The sequence below is a fragment of the Lactuca serriola genome, chromosome 4 (assembly GCF_051521515.1).
Source record: "Lactuca serriola cultivar US96UC23 chromosome 4, Lser_US96UC23_V15, whole genome shotgun sequence".
Lineage (NCBI taxonomy): Eukaryota > Viridiplantae > Streptophyta > Magnoliopsida > Asterales > Asteraceae > Lactuca > Lactuca serriola.
The window spans coordinates 278,707,051-278,721,424 of NC_136411.1; the positions used below are offsets into that span (position 1 = coordinate 278,707,051).

Here is a 14,374-nt window from a genome sequence, read left to right on the forward strand (position 1 = left end):
AAATTTTACCGTATTGTTAATTAGGAGTAGTTTTTATATATGGGAATAACTTTTTTTTTGACAAACCGAAAAAAAAATTAAAACGGTGTACAAGTCCACAACGCACAAATTATGCATTGTGGACTTGTACACTGTAGGTTTCGTACGGTTTTAATTTTTTTTTGGGTTTTTTTTTTCAAAAAAAAAGTTACATCTATATACAAAAACTACTCATAATCAACAATACGGTAAAATTTTGATTAAAAATGGATGTACCTCGTTCTTCGGATGCTCCATCAAGAGAAAATAGTAGACAATGGTAGAAATAGTAGCTAAGTTTAACAAAAAAAATAGTCAAATTTAGCAAAAAATAGTAAATTTTAGCAAAAAAGTAATCAAATTTACCCAAAAAATAGTCCAATTTACCAAAAAAAAAAAGTCAACAAATTCAAAAAAATAATCTACATTTTAGCAAAAAAATATTTTATCAAAATAATTGTTAAAAAACTAATTTATATTTTACAAAAAATATTTTTTTAATAAAATAATTGTCAAAAAACTATTCTACATTTTACAAACAATATTTTTAAACAAAATAATTCTCAAAAAAATACTCTACTAAAAAAAACATAGCTTTTTAACCCAAAACTGTAGTTTTCATTAAAAAACGTAAATTTAACCCAAAACCGTAGGCTACTGTTTGGGAAACCGTATTTTATAGAGAGAAACCGTAGGTTTTAAAAACAACCTACGGTTTTATATCTTCAAAATGAAAAGAAAAAAAAATGTATTTAACACGAAACAGTAGACGAATTAGCAAAATAATAGACAATTCTAAATGCCTACGGTTTCGTGGGCTATTTTGGGACAATTCCTAATTTTTTGCTAAAAATAATTAATTACTTTCTTAATTTGGCTAGATTAGTAATTAACCTTTTTATGAATTACAATTTTATAATATTGTAGGTAATTGTTATATTATCTCATTTTATTGATAGTTTGATACATATAACAGATATATAGTTATATTTGTAATTTGTATTAAAAAAATCTAGACCAACTTTAATTTGATTGTTAATTTATTTATTTTTATTGTCATAAATCATATATATATTGGTCGTTATTGTAGGCTTGGTTGGTTGGTGCATGCTTCCAATGTCGTTTTGAGTGATTAATTAATGAGGTGCCAAATTTTGTACCATGTATATGTATACATAACAAGTGAAGGCACTTAGAAATTTGGAGGCCATATCTACTTTTTGGCATCATGTTTATATCCACACATATCTTATATCTACTTCTCATTTCTCATCTACACACTGCACTATACTGTACACCACAAACACAAACCCCTTGTTTTATATTTTACACCTTCATCTTGCAAGTTTTACAAAATCGGTCCCTCATCTGTGATATTATCATCTGATGTCTTGTTGGACCAAGTAATCTCGATTTCAAGTGTTCTTGAACTTGAAGACCCCTCTTTGTTGCTGCTGCTGTGCCCATGCCTAAGGCTAAAAACCCCACTGTATACTCCATCGCTCACAACTTTGTCAATCTGGATTGTCACTTCCCCCAGGGTTGTCTGTTGCACAAACACACACACACACACACGATTATAATATATATATATATATATATATATATATATATATATATATATATATATATATAATTTTTATTAGGACTTTATAATTTGTGAAATCTATCCGATTATAGCATTCAAACTTGCTTTGTTTTGAATGACACTGCTATTATTTGATAGATTTTTGAAAATACAATACTGTAATAGGAAGAACTGAAGGTAGGATATTATAATCAACAGATAAAATAAAGAAATTTGATTTTCTTGAATTTTATCCTTCAATATAAGTTTGATCGTTACCTTATACTTGCAGCTCTTTGAAGTGCTTAATTTTTTTTAACTAGCTAAAAGTAGACATTCTACTTTGAAAAATGGGAAAAGGTAAAAAGTGACCAATGAAGCATTCCATTTGTCCACCTTTTAGGTAATGAACTTTCCAAAACTGTCTTGTTTTAATCATGTAAGGGCTATAGTAGGTTAAAGGGACTAAAATGAGACAATTTTGGAAAGTTTCACCTAAAAGTGGACAGTATAAGTTTAGTGACTAAAAATGGAAATATGGAATAGTTGGTAGGTCATTTTTAACCTTTTCCCTTGAAAAAGGTGAAAATTGCTTTCTTTCTTGATGGCATTGCTATAACTGGGTAGATTTTTCAAAATAATAGGAAGAAATGAATGTAGGATGCTATAATGAAAACAAATAAAAGAAAGCATGTTGCTGTTTCTTGTATTCAACCCATTAAAAAAAAACGTATAATGTTTGAGACTTTTAAAGGCACAGATAATTGTATTTTTGTAGGGACCGAATGATAAGAGAGCAGTTTGAAAGGGATTATATTATAGTTTACCTTCCCAAAAGTATTTTTGCTAAGGCATTGGATGTTTAGCTTCTGTCCTTTTGGGGGGACATCAAAAGCCCATGTAAACCCTTCTTTCCATTCCGGAGATGTGTTGCGACTCACAACCTGAACATCATCAAATACCATTAAATTTCCCCTTGTGGCTGGCTCACTCACAACACAAGCATATGAATTCCATCTTCAAGCTTTCTAGGGCTATTTTTGAGGATTGGGACAGGGAGGGCGTTTACGTCTTTTGCACAAATGAGGGATCCTATATCCCACCTTGTTCCATATATTTTTTATTAGATGGGAAAAAAGTTGCAATTTTTTTTTGTCCAATTGACATCAGTTCCTGCATGCTGTCATAAATCATAATGAAGACAGATTTCATTCATTACCTTTGTTTGGTGGGAAGGGCCTTGACCTATTTTGAGTCTACAGAAAGCATTTGTGCCTCCGATGACACGTTTTAAGTTGGTAGCACGTTTGACCGTAATGGTCAAACAACCGGGTAAACAATTCAACAAGCTCTCTGCTCTTTCATGGAATTCGGGGGGGCAGCTTTTAATCATCATTTGGAGGATGGGAATAGCTTCTGATGCAATCATTAATTGGGATTTTGATGTCTCCATAGGCATAACTGCCCATGAACGTTTCAACAGACATAATGTATTTAAAACAGCATCCTGAGCAGCCTCGTTGCCCGATTTAAGAGCTGTTAGTAAATGAGGGATACACAGAGTCGCAGCTTCTGAAACATGAAGTTTCCGGAAGTTTGAGAAGATGACGTGGATTGTCTTCAGAACCTCTTCGTTTATAGTTGCTGTTGCCCATAATTCTCTATCTAAAGCACCTGCAAAACAGTAACACGGATGTCAATAACACACGGACCAAAACTCTAATAATTTATGCAACCCTTATACTTCATGTCTTTTGACATGCATGCATTGGACAAATGTCAGTGACACAGAATTTTCTCAATCTCTTGTCTGTTCTAAAGACGCGAATGCCCTCATCATCAAAAATATCTCCTGAGTAAATTAGTCTTAAATCACTTTTTTGGATATGGCCCAAGAAAGATCTTTTTTTTTTTCGTTTACTGTTTCTTAACGTTTTTACCCATTGATTGTCTAAGTTAACACTCATTTTGTCCCACTCCCATTCCCATATGCATAGAAATGATCATTTTCATAAAACTAACAGATGGGTATGGGTTGTTATAAAACAGTAAAATAGTGCAAAAAGATTCGTTTTTGGACCATATCCACACCTATTAAACAGGACCAAGACTGTAATTCACTCTATAAAATGGGAAAATTTAAAGATCCTTCAGTTAAATGAAGTGCTAGAATTTGAGTCATAATAAAAAAGTAGTGAAGAAATTCTATAGAAATGATAAATTTTACCTGAAAAACAGAACATGGACAAAACTTGCACATGATTCAACAAGAACATTTATAAATCATTTGTAAAACCTGGAATATTTCCTAATGCCAGGTCTCCTGGGTGTCCCGATTTGGTTAAGGACCAAGTAATCTCTATCCACAGCAGAGACTAATGAGGACAACAGATCTAGGGCATTGAAGAACTTCCATTACTCGTTATTTGGAAACTACTAGGCATGCTATCGGGTTGAAATTATTGTTTCTTTGGGAATTTTGACATGACTTCTAACTGCTGTTTCAAAATTTGAAACATTAAATGTTTGTTATGTTTCTATGGACTTGGCCAATTATACTGAGAGATTTGTTTGCTAGTCCTAGAAAAACATAAGAACATGAACGTATGGTAAAAATCATTGCTAACAAAAGAAAAAAAAAAAGCAAGTCTGGTATCACCTGTTAAAGACCGAATAAGCTCGTTTGATACATATTCTTGAAGGGTGTGATTTGAAAATAAAAACTTGATGAGCAATGACGCCTGTCCAGCAACCTCTAAATTAGGAGACAACAATAATTCTTGAATAATTAAAATCCCACCAGCTTCAGCAACAGCTCGTCTATTAGTTCTACTATACATAACAAAATTCTGTAACGCACAAATCGTCACCAACTTCATCTCATCAGTGGATTGATCTTCAAGCAACCCCACCAACGCCTGACACGCAGAAACAGAATCACCAACACGCGCTAGTCCCTCATGCTGTGCCAGGTCACCAAGAGCAAGAACCGCAAGAAGCTTACCTGGCACCGATCTAGTTTGCGGGTCCAACAGATACTGTGCTAAAGGTCCTATCGCATGTTTACAAAGCTTCATTGCGCGTACCTTCACATGGTTAAACAAAGCTTCAAGTAATCTTCCGGAAGCTTCCTCACACTGGTGAGATCTTAGTAAGTCAAGTAAAGCATCAATGGCACCAGCTTCAGTCATCAATGTCGCGCTTGATTCGTCTGACTTTTCTTGAACAATCAACGCATCAAGAGCAACAGAAATGGTGGACTCCACATTTGAGTTCAACATCTTCACAAGAACAATTAAAGGAACTCTGAAGTAGTAGTCAGAATCAAAGTGCAAAACATTTGAGAGAACAATCGCAGCCGATTCCCATAACTCATGAGATGGTTGAGGATCATCTTGTATAATAACTTTTGCAAGCTCAAAAATCCCGCCAGCATCAGCAACCGCATTTGGCCATGTCACTGAGATGCTTTCCAATGCTTTTATCGCGGTTTGCTGTAAACTCAAGATTCCAATTCCTGCAAGCTGAACGAGTGGGACAACTGCATTTTGTGTTGTGATGTCTTGTTGAAAGTGCTCTTGTGCAAGCAAATGAGACAGCAACTCGGTGCCGAGTTGTTGGATGGCTTGAGATGGTGATTGAATGTATGAAATTAAGGGCTGGATGACTTGACTAGGAGTGATTTTATGATTCACAAGGCTTTGTGGTTTCTCCAATACATTAACAAGTGCTTGAAGAGCACTGTGTTGTCCCCACAGACTAAAATCGGGTCGATTTAAAACAATGAAAAGGGGTTCCACAATTTTAGCAGCAGTTGCGCTTTTTGAAATCGCACTGCTGTTTGTCAGGATTCTGAAAAGTTCAGAGATTGAGGAACATAAACCACTTGAGGCAGTTGGGAGTAAAGCAAGACAATTATCAATGACCCCGGAGTTTACCATATCTAACTTTCTTAAAGTCTGGTCTTTTCCAAGCTTAATAAGTGCTGAAATACTGGCCTCAATGAGAACATCATTTGATCCAGAAATCAAACCGACAAGAAGATCGATGACATCATAATCTGCTGCAACACTCACTGCTTGTTCATCATCTAACAGTTTCTCAAAAGCACAAACACCAGACTCCACTGCTGAATCATCATCAGATTGCAATAAGAGTATGAGAGGCTCGATGAATGTACACGCAACTGGTAATGCCCGAATTACGGAATTACCGAAAAGCACAGAACAGAAAGCTGCAGCATGGGTTTTTAATCCTATTGTACAACTGGAAGATAAAATTCTACATAAACTCTCGAGGGGGTTTCCTTTAAAATCAACAACTGTAGCTGCTTTTGTAGTGTCGTTTGAAATCAACTTCATCAAAGCGAGAAGAGCAGCTTCTTGCTCACTTTCAGATGCTGCATTCAGCATATCAATCAATGGCTGAATCACATGAAGAGCTGATTCAGATTCTCTTAAATCATTAGCATTAAATAACTGATTGAGAGCTCTAACAGCATTTAATCTAGTACATCTTGATCCCAAACGAAGAACAGCTATCAGTTGATTTAACAAATAAACGGCTGATTTGTAACGAAGAAGATCAGGATTGCTGTAAAGTACTCTCAGAAGTTCACAAATGGCAGACTCAGTTGAATCTTGAGGGCTCAAAGATAAATACTTTGTTAAAGCATCAAGTGCTCCAGCTTCAGCAATGAGAAGTTTGTTTGCATCATTTCCATCTGCAATGGAGGTCAAAAGGGAAACAGCAAAAGGAGGGGCACATGGTCTATCTGGCATTGGTCTCAAAAGATCCACCAATAGAGGAATAGTTTTGGAACCTGTTAACCCGTTTCTGACTTCTTCAATTCCAAAAAGATTATTCAAAACAATTTGATCAGGGTTACGGGACAATGAGAATTCGTCAGATATAGCAAAAAGGTCTGACATGTTTGCTTCTATGTAACCAATCAGTGTTGTTAAGCCAGCAACTGCACCTGAATTTGCAATTGCAAGATTTACTTTGATATTTCGATTACATACAAGACTAGCCATGGCTTGAGCAGAGAAGAACTTGTCAAGAATTTCATCTGACTTGACAAGATTTGCTAAAAATGGAATGATGCGTATGGTTAATGATGATGACACCACATTTTCATCTTGAAACAATATTGACAATAGCAAAGCACTTATCCATATGCCCTCATTGTCCTCAAACTCTGCCTGGAAAAAAGAGAAGCTTACTTATTAGAAGTAGCAAACAGATGCTGTTTAACCCTAATAGACAATATATATTTAAGATAATTAGCAGTATTTTATTTATCTTATTATAGATGGTACTAATGTGTAATATCTAGTCTTATATATAGGACCTTTATTGTAATCTTCAAATCTTAAGAATAATACAAAAATCATTCGGTGGCTTATTAAACCCTAATTAATGCATGGACTTCTGTTAGCTAATATTAGTTCATTCACTTAAGCCCTGTTTTTTTTTTTTCGCATTAAGTGCTGTCTGGATAAAGATGTTCAAAAATATTAAAAAAAATGACAGCACACTTAGGGAAGAAGAAGGAAAAAATAAATAAGGCAAACTTGTAAAAGGTTAGGATAGGTCTTCATGGAAAAAATCCTGACATTCTCCATTAAGTCGTTCTTTACACATTAACACCCATATATAACATATCAGACTAAGTCCATTCTACATTAAGTCAAAAAGAAACAGCACCTTATTCAGTTTCTGAAAATATGCATTAGCGCTTTTTCGGAGGCTTGTCTTTGACATGTATAAATACATATACTCATTAAAATTTTCACAAAATAATAATTCTCATTACCCAATATAAAGATGATTTTATATTTTTATTGTATAGGGTTACTTCCAAGAAAGCCCTTACATTTTATCATTTTTTTTTGTTTTAAAAAGACAATTTTTTTCTTCATTTAAACCTGTAGCTATGAGGAAACTTGTTATTTTAAGGATTTTTTACTCATTGAACCGGCCGAGATGCTGACCTGGAATTTCATTAAATGATTAATTCCAAGAAAGACCTTAACAAAGACAAAGTTATAACAACCTATAACTTTGTGTATTTCTTATAAAACATGTCAAAGTGTAAGAGCTTTCTTGGAATTAACCCTTTTATAATCCATGTCAAGATCTCAAGCAGTTGAATGGGTAAAAAAATCCTTAAAAGAACAAATTTCTTCAGAGTTGCAGACTAGGATGAAGAAAAAACTAGGATGAAGAAAAAAGTTGTGCCTTTTTCATAAACATGTCAAAATGTAAGGCCTTTCTAGGAATTAAAACTTTTATGTATTTGAATGAAGTGTTTTTGTTGCAGCCACATAATCTCGGTGGGTGGTTAAGTGCTAATAATCCGGTTATGCTTTTAGAAAAATGAGAATATATGGGACCCACCTGTGAATTTAAAGTATATTTCTCTAGCTTGTCTGAGAGAACTTCAAGCACCCCAGCTTCCACTACAATACGCCTGTTTTCCTCACCACATGAAGAAAGAATTGATAACAACCACAGGCCAGCTGTACCTCCCAATAGAGCACCAGGATCAAGCACATCAAACTCACCTCCATCATGGAAGCCAGTTCTGTTAGCCAAACCCCTTGGAGTTCTAACATCAACTTCAAGAGGGTAACAACCCGAACTTTGTTTTATGATATCTACCAATGCATACACAACAGATTTTAAGTACCCTGAAGCATCAAGTGCTTCCATGGTTTCCATTCTGTGCTCCTTCAAACCACAAATGAGCAGTGAAATTCCCCCAACTCTCACTTCTAGACTGGTAGATTTCAGTATCCTGTTACCCAATGCACCTATTGCTCTCAAATTTGACACCAACAAGTCACCTACAACAACAGGTTTCTCTCCACAAAGCCTGGATAGAACTTCAATTGCCTTGTCTTGCACAGAAGCGGGCCCCTCAGCTAGAAAACACACAAGAGGTTGTAACCTTGAGATAACTTCAGCAAGGGCAGACCATGGGGAGTAAGTTGTGTTAACATTTTGCTTTGTTTTAGCCAATAAAGAAACTACTTCTAAAGCTTCGGCTGCATCAGTCCCATCATTCATGGAATCAACAACAGCAAGAACCGCAAATTGGAATTCACCACTGTTTGTGAGAACATCGCTTAATGGGAAATGTTTAAGTAATTGAAGAAGTGCACGCGATGCATCTTTCTTACCTTTCAAACTTCCTTCTCCCAACACTCTTGTCAAAGCAGATACAACATCTTCTCCCAATGCCTCTGAAGCAATCTGTGAATCAGACAAAAGATTTGCTAATGCAGATACAGCAGTCTCTGCAGCATCAATGGAAGATGATGTTTTGGCTAATTTGATCAGAGGCTTCACATCCCCTTCTGCAATATAAGACATTTTGTTCTTGGACAAAGCACCCAAGGCCCGAGCTGATTGAGTGGCAATGATTTGAGTGTTGCTTGTTAAAAGCTTCATGCAAGGATGCACAACCTCATCAGTTGCAAGACTATCACATATATCTTGACGAATGCTGAAAAGGTCAGCCAAGACAGAAGCTGCATGTTCCTGTGTTTCCTCATTTGAAGAATTAAGAATCTGAACAAGCGATCTCAACCCTTTATAAGCATCTGATCCTTTTTGAACAAGGTCATAATGTGATGCCATGGTAAGCACATGACCTAGTACTTCAATTATGTGGGCTTTTGATTTTGGGGTGTCCCCCCAAAGCAGAGCTAGTAGCTGATTAATAGTCGCAGGATCTGCCTTGCGTATAAGCTTTCTTAGTGCCTTCCCTGAGGCTTCTTGTCCCTTTGTTCCACCAGTTTTCAAGAACCATAGGAAAGCAGGAATAGCTTCAGCACTTTCAACACATGCACAGATATCCTCACTGTGACAGCATAAGTTCCACAGAACATAAGCTGCATCCTCCCTCGCTTTATCAGATCCAGTTTCTAGTAAATGTACAAGTGGCGGAATACCACCAGCAGCAGTAATTGCCCACTTGCTGTCGTCTATTTGATCTGTCAAGAGTGCAAGCAGCCAAACAGCATACTCTTGATGTTCTTCACTTGATAAGCCTAGAAAAGATATAAGTAACTGGATTCCCTCTCTCTTTCTGATGGCTTCCCAGATGTCCACCTCATCACAGCATAAACTTATCAGAGAGGTTATCAGATACTGTTGCACATCTGATGATGCCATTGTTATAAGCCCGATCAACACCTTCTTGGCTTCTGATTGGTTAAGACTTGTTGAGAGGCAATCATTGCCATACAAGCTGGCCATTGCCTCAAGTATAAAATTATTTACCCGGGGTTTCAAAAGTGCAACTAAAATGTTTTCTATTTTCGTTGCATCAAGTGGTTCGTCTTCAAGATTTGGTTGAAAGATCATTAGTGTGTAAGCAAGTGCTCCGATTATATCAGCAACAGATGTAGACTGAGCAAGCTCTCCTAGATGTAGGATAAGAGCAGACATTCCACCACATATGTTTGCCAATGCACGTGTTGCATGTCCCTGAAGTATTTGGCCTCCTTCTCCCTGCATACACTCCTTGGATGGAGCAACCACAGCACCAATGAGAATGGCAACACCATTGGCATCAACAATAGCTTCCTTTGCTTTGGCTGACCTTGATGAAAGAGCCTCCAGAGCATCCGCAGCACTACACCTAACAGGGACATCATTTTTCTGATTCAAGAGTCCAAGTAAAGCCTCAATTGCTCCAGAATCCATGATTTTTTGCATGCTATTGTTGAAAGCGAGCATCAAACGAGCCAAAAGAGAAGCAGCATTGGACTGAATAGCAGCATTGTTGGAAGAAAGCAGCCCAACAATAATATCTACTCCACCAGCCTCAAGAGTAACTCTCCAGTATCCATCTTTGTCACCACAAAGGTTTCTGAGAGCCCCAGTGACAAACCCTACAACCACTTTGTCCTGTCTGTTCTTGGAAGTTAGCTGTTCCCACAGAGTTGGAACTACACCTTCTGTAACAAATATCTTCATACCCACATGGTCCTCTGAAAGCCCACCTGAAGAAACTTCATAGATGGCTTCAGCTGCTGCCTTTTTGGCTTCGGTTGACTCTGATTTCAGTAGTGACAGAAGTGGTGGAATGCATCCACCTAGAAGAACCTTTAATCTTAAGTCTTCATCTTTACACAGAGCAGTCAATGTTGCAGCAACATTTAGTTTTGCCAATGGGTTACCGTTTCTAAGGATGGATATGAACAATGGCATTGCTTGAGAATGTGAACCAATGATACCTCGTGCTTCCTTTCTTGCTTTAGCAATGGCAAGCAATCGTGTTGTAATAACTTCTTTTTCATGCGATGATGACATGTTTCCATGAAGCTGCTCAAGAAATTGAGCAACCATGGACATTGTACTTTCAGCCTCATCCGTTTTGGTGCTTCCATTTGATGTCCTGTCATTGTCATCATAGTGTATCCATTGGTCAGCATTTAACATAAACACACCAAAATGAACATGTTACTACCAATCAATTGAACAAGAAACTCAAGTTATTAAACAAAGTGAAGAGATTATAGTTGTTCATTGCAGAACAGTTTTCAAGGTGCTTTGTGAATATGAAGGTCCATTCAATGTTTTCTTTTTGTCAAACTATGTGATATAGATTGCCTTTTCAGAATAATGTTAAGAATAATGTTTACAGATTGCCTTTTCAGAATAATGTTTACAGAGCAGTCAATTTTTCCAAGCCAGTAAGATTGTTAATCACCACTAACCTATTTCCAGGTGCAGCATTCTCTGGTGGATCAAGGAAGGGATATTTTGACATTTTAACCAATCTTCACTTGAAAGTACCCCTTACAGCCTCCTGCATGTTACAAATATCAATTTTTCTTACATCTCATCCACCAGCCGAAATTTTGAATCAAGTACTTAAAATCCAAGGCATCAAAACACGAAGTCTTGAAACAAAGAGAAATGATCCAAATAATCAAAACAAGGATCTCATTTACTGTAAAACAGACACAATGGCCCTAAAGTTTATGGCTCGCAATTGCAGAAACATAAGATTTAGGTATTTAACAAAGAAAAATAGACCCTAAATATGAAAATGATGGAGTAGTAAATGAAAAAAAAAAAAAAAAAAAAAAAAAAAAAAAAAAAAAAACATAGTTACAGGTATAATTGGAGATCATAACAACATTTACCTCAGTTAATACATGTATATAACGAAAATGCTGTCTCGCAAAGAGTGGTCTGGAACTAGGAACATCAAACGGTGTATCCTGATCAGATTTTGAGTAACGTATTAGGTAAAATTGAGCATGAATGGGAAGAGCTGAGTACATTATGAACGACTTCAATGCCCAATAATGAGTGTTTAAAGATGAGATCAGAAATTCACTGTAGGAAATGTGGGGGTTTTAACAGGAAGAACGTCGGCACAACATTAATCGAAACGATGGCATTGCAAATTACCTGCAAGATTTAATCGTAGGTGCAACTATCAACAGTGAAGGCGGGTCCCCGTCGTCTGTCGATTGAGGGAGAAAGGAGTTTCCTTTTCCACTGGGTTTGCAACTCTTTACTACGCAGTTCAAAACCATCATTTCCTTTATTTACCACTTTAGTTGTGAAGAGAAATTAAATATCCTACTTATTTTCTTTTAATATATTCTTCTATCTATGTTATGCTAATCTTTAATATGGATAAAGGAATAAATAGAAAAAATATATAAAAAAAGGTTTAATTTTTAGTTGTAAACTAGTAATTGAGCATCTGCTTTGTCGCGGATTTTTACGTGTTTTTGTTGCGTATTATGAGTGATAATTGATTAAACAATGACATTTTATAAAGTTCAAAATTGAGGGGTCAAAGTAACATTTAAAATATAGAGGGGTGGAAAATACATTTTACAAAGTTTAGAAAACAAAATGGTAAAAGTGATATTTTATAAAGTTAAAAGGTGAAGGAGGGTGAAAGTGAAATAAAAACAAAAGCTTAGAAAACAAAGGCATAAAAGTGATATTTTATAAAGTTGAAAGTGGAGAGTATATGAACACGAAAATTTAGTAAACGAAGGGGTAAAAGAGAAAATTTACAAAGTTGAAGGTAGAGGGGTGAAAATGATATTTTAAAAAGTAAAGGGATGAGAAATATCATTTTACCAAATTGATGGGTTGTGGAAAAAAGTGACAATTTATAAAGTTGAAGGTGGAGGGATGAAAATGATATTTTAAAAAGTAAAGGGACCAAAAATATAATTTTACAATATAAATGGATTACAAATAATGAATCATACAAAGTTAGAGGGTTAAAGTTATAATTAACGCACTAAAGTACTTGTACACTATGCATTAGGAGATGTAGCTACAGAACATCTCCTCACATATTTATATTTATAATAATCATATTATAATCCTCTAACCAAAAAACATTATCAAAAATCATTTTAAGTTCTCATAATGAATAAAATATTTTTTCCTAACGAATAAACTTTTAGAAATAACATAACATTATTAATATTGTTTTCAAATTTATATGAAAATTAGATGTATCCTTCAAATAATTATTGCATTGAGTTTCTTTAGGTAGAATGAGTTGTTGTTTCCTGACCTATTCAATGCATTGTCTGTTAGACTGTGTTTATATTTATAATAATATAGGGTACCTAAATGTAATATTCTATTATATATAAATGATCTGATGTAATATTAGTTTAATTGAATAAGATACGAGGTTTGACTTGGTATCAGAGCCAAGTTCCCTCTGCCGCCTCTAACCCTAAATCGGCGACAACTTCTCCACCACCTCAATTTCTTTTCCGACCTAAACATGGCTACTATCGTTGCCTTTACTGTTGCAGAGAAAACCACCCACAATACCCACAAATTTTCATTCACTCTTTCTCCTACTAACTATGTGTTAGCGTTACCTAACGAACACGTTAAATGTAACAGAAACCTTACTACCTTAGCTAAGACCCGGTCTTGGTCTAAGCGAGCCAAGGCCAGGGTAGCAACTCATTTCTCATCACATGGTAAGAACATTCCATGTGATCTTCTTATTCATTCACAGCCAATGAGAAGGCAACAAATAGCCCAGGTGACACCCATAACAGACGTCACCTGATAGTTAGCGTGAATAGCTCTCCCAGTAAGAGGAGGCCACATTTCACGCTCACGAGGCACGGTCCCCACGATCCGTTAGTAACAGGTACAAAAGGATCTCTTCTACCTCAAGGAAGGGATCCATCTTCTCTCTTATGAAAATTACCCCTAGATTTTCTCTGTCTCTCTTTCTCTCTCTATCTATCTATCTCTCTCTGAAAAAACTAACTTAATCGTCAGAGTGACGTCCCAGGAGAACACCCGGTCGTCCTTTAACGATTCTTTTGTGATTGTGTTCTCATGCAAGTACTCAAGTTGGATCAATCGTTCAACACCCAAACCATCTACGAACATGTCACAACATTTGGCGCCATCCGGACGTATCCTCAGAGTGATACAACCAATAGATGACGCCGGTTCTCTATATAAGGGGGATCTAAGCCCAACATTATCTGGAATGACAGTAGAAGATCTGTTCGAAACACACGAACCATCCCAGGTGCTGATAACACAGATCCCATCAATCATGATAAGAACAACAGAACCAGGCCTCCAAAGCATTTTTCGACAATTGTCATCGGATATCTCACAAAATCAGATGGCGATATCAAACCCCAATATGTTGCAGATGAATCCATTTGACGTCACTGAGGTCTTCACTATCTCTAACTCCCGTAAGAGGAACACGCCTCACCACGTAGAAAGCGAGATTGAGGTACT

General features: G+C 36.2%; 1 protein-coding gene across 2 annotated transcripts; it reads right to left on the bottom strand.

Annotated features, from left to right (window-relative positions):
• Nucleotides 1–1,114: 1,114 nt before the first annotated feature.
• On the bottom strand, nucleotides 1,115–12,130 carry LOC145097064 (CELLULOSE SYNTHASE INTERACTIVE 3). 2 transcript variants are annotated; one of them, XM_079034556.1, is made up of 8 exons: nucleotides 12,023–12,130; nucleotides 11,752–11,829; nucleotides 11,320–11,411; nucleotides 7,988–10,997; nucleotides 4,245–6,789; nucleotides 2,805–3,259; nucleotides 2,413–2,529; nucleotides 1,115–1,564 (listed from the first exon to the last, which is right to left on the bottom strand). In XM_079034556.1, exons 3-8 carry the CDS (start codon nucleotides 11,370–11,372, stop codon nucleotides 1,367–1,369), a joined length of 6,378 nt encoding a protein of 2,125 aa, XP_078890682.1. In that variant the 5' UTR covers nucleotides 11,373–11,411; nucleotides 11,752–11,829; nucleotides 12,023–12,130; the 3' UTR covers nucleotides 1,115–1,366. The 2 variants fall into 2 exon arrangements, with proteins under 2 accessions (XP_078890682.1, XP_078890681.1); XM_079034555.1 differs by lacking the exon at nucleotides 12,023–12,130 and having other exon boundaries at nucleotides 11,752–12,009.
• Between the last annotated feature and the right edge of the window lie 2,244 nt (nucleotides 12,131–14,374).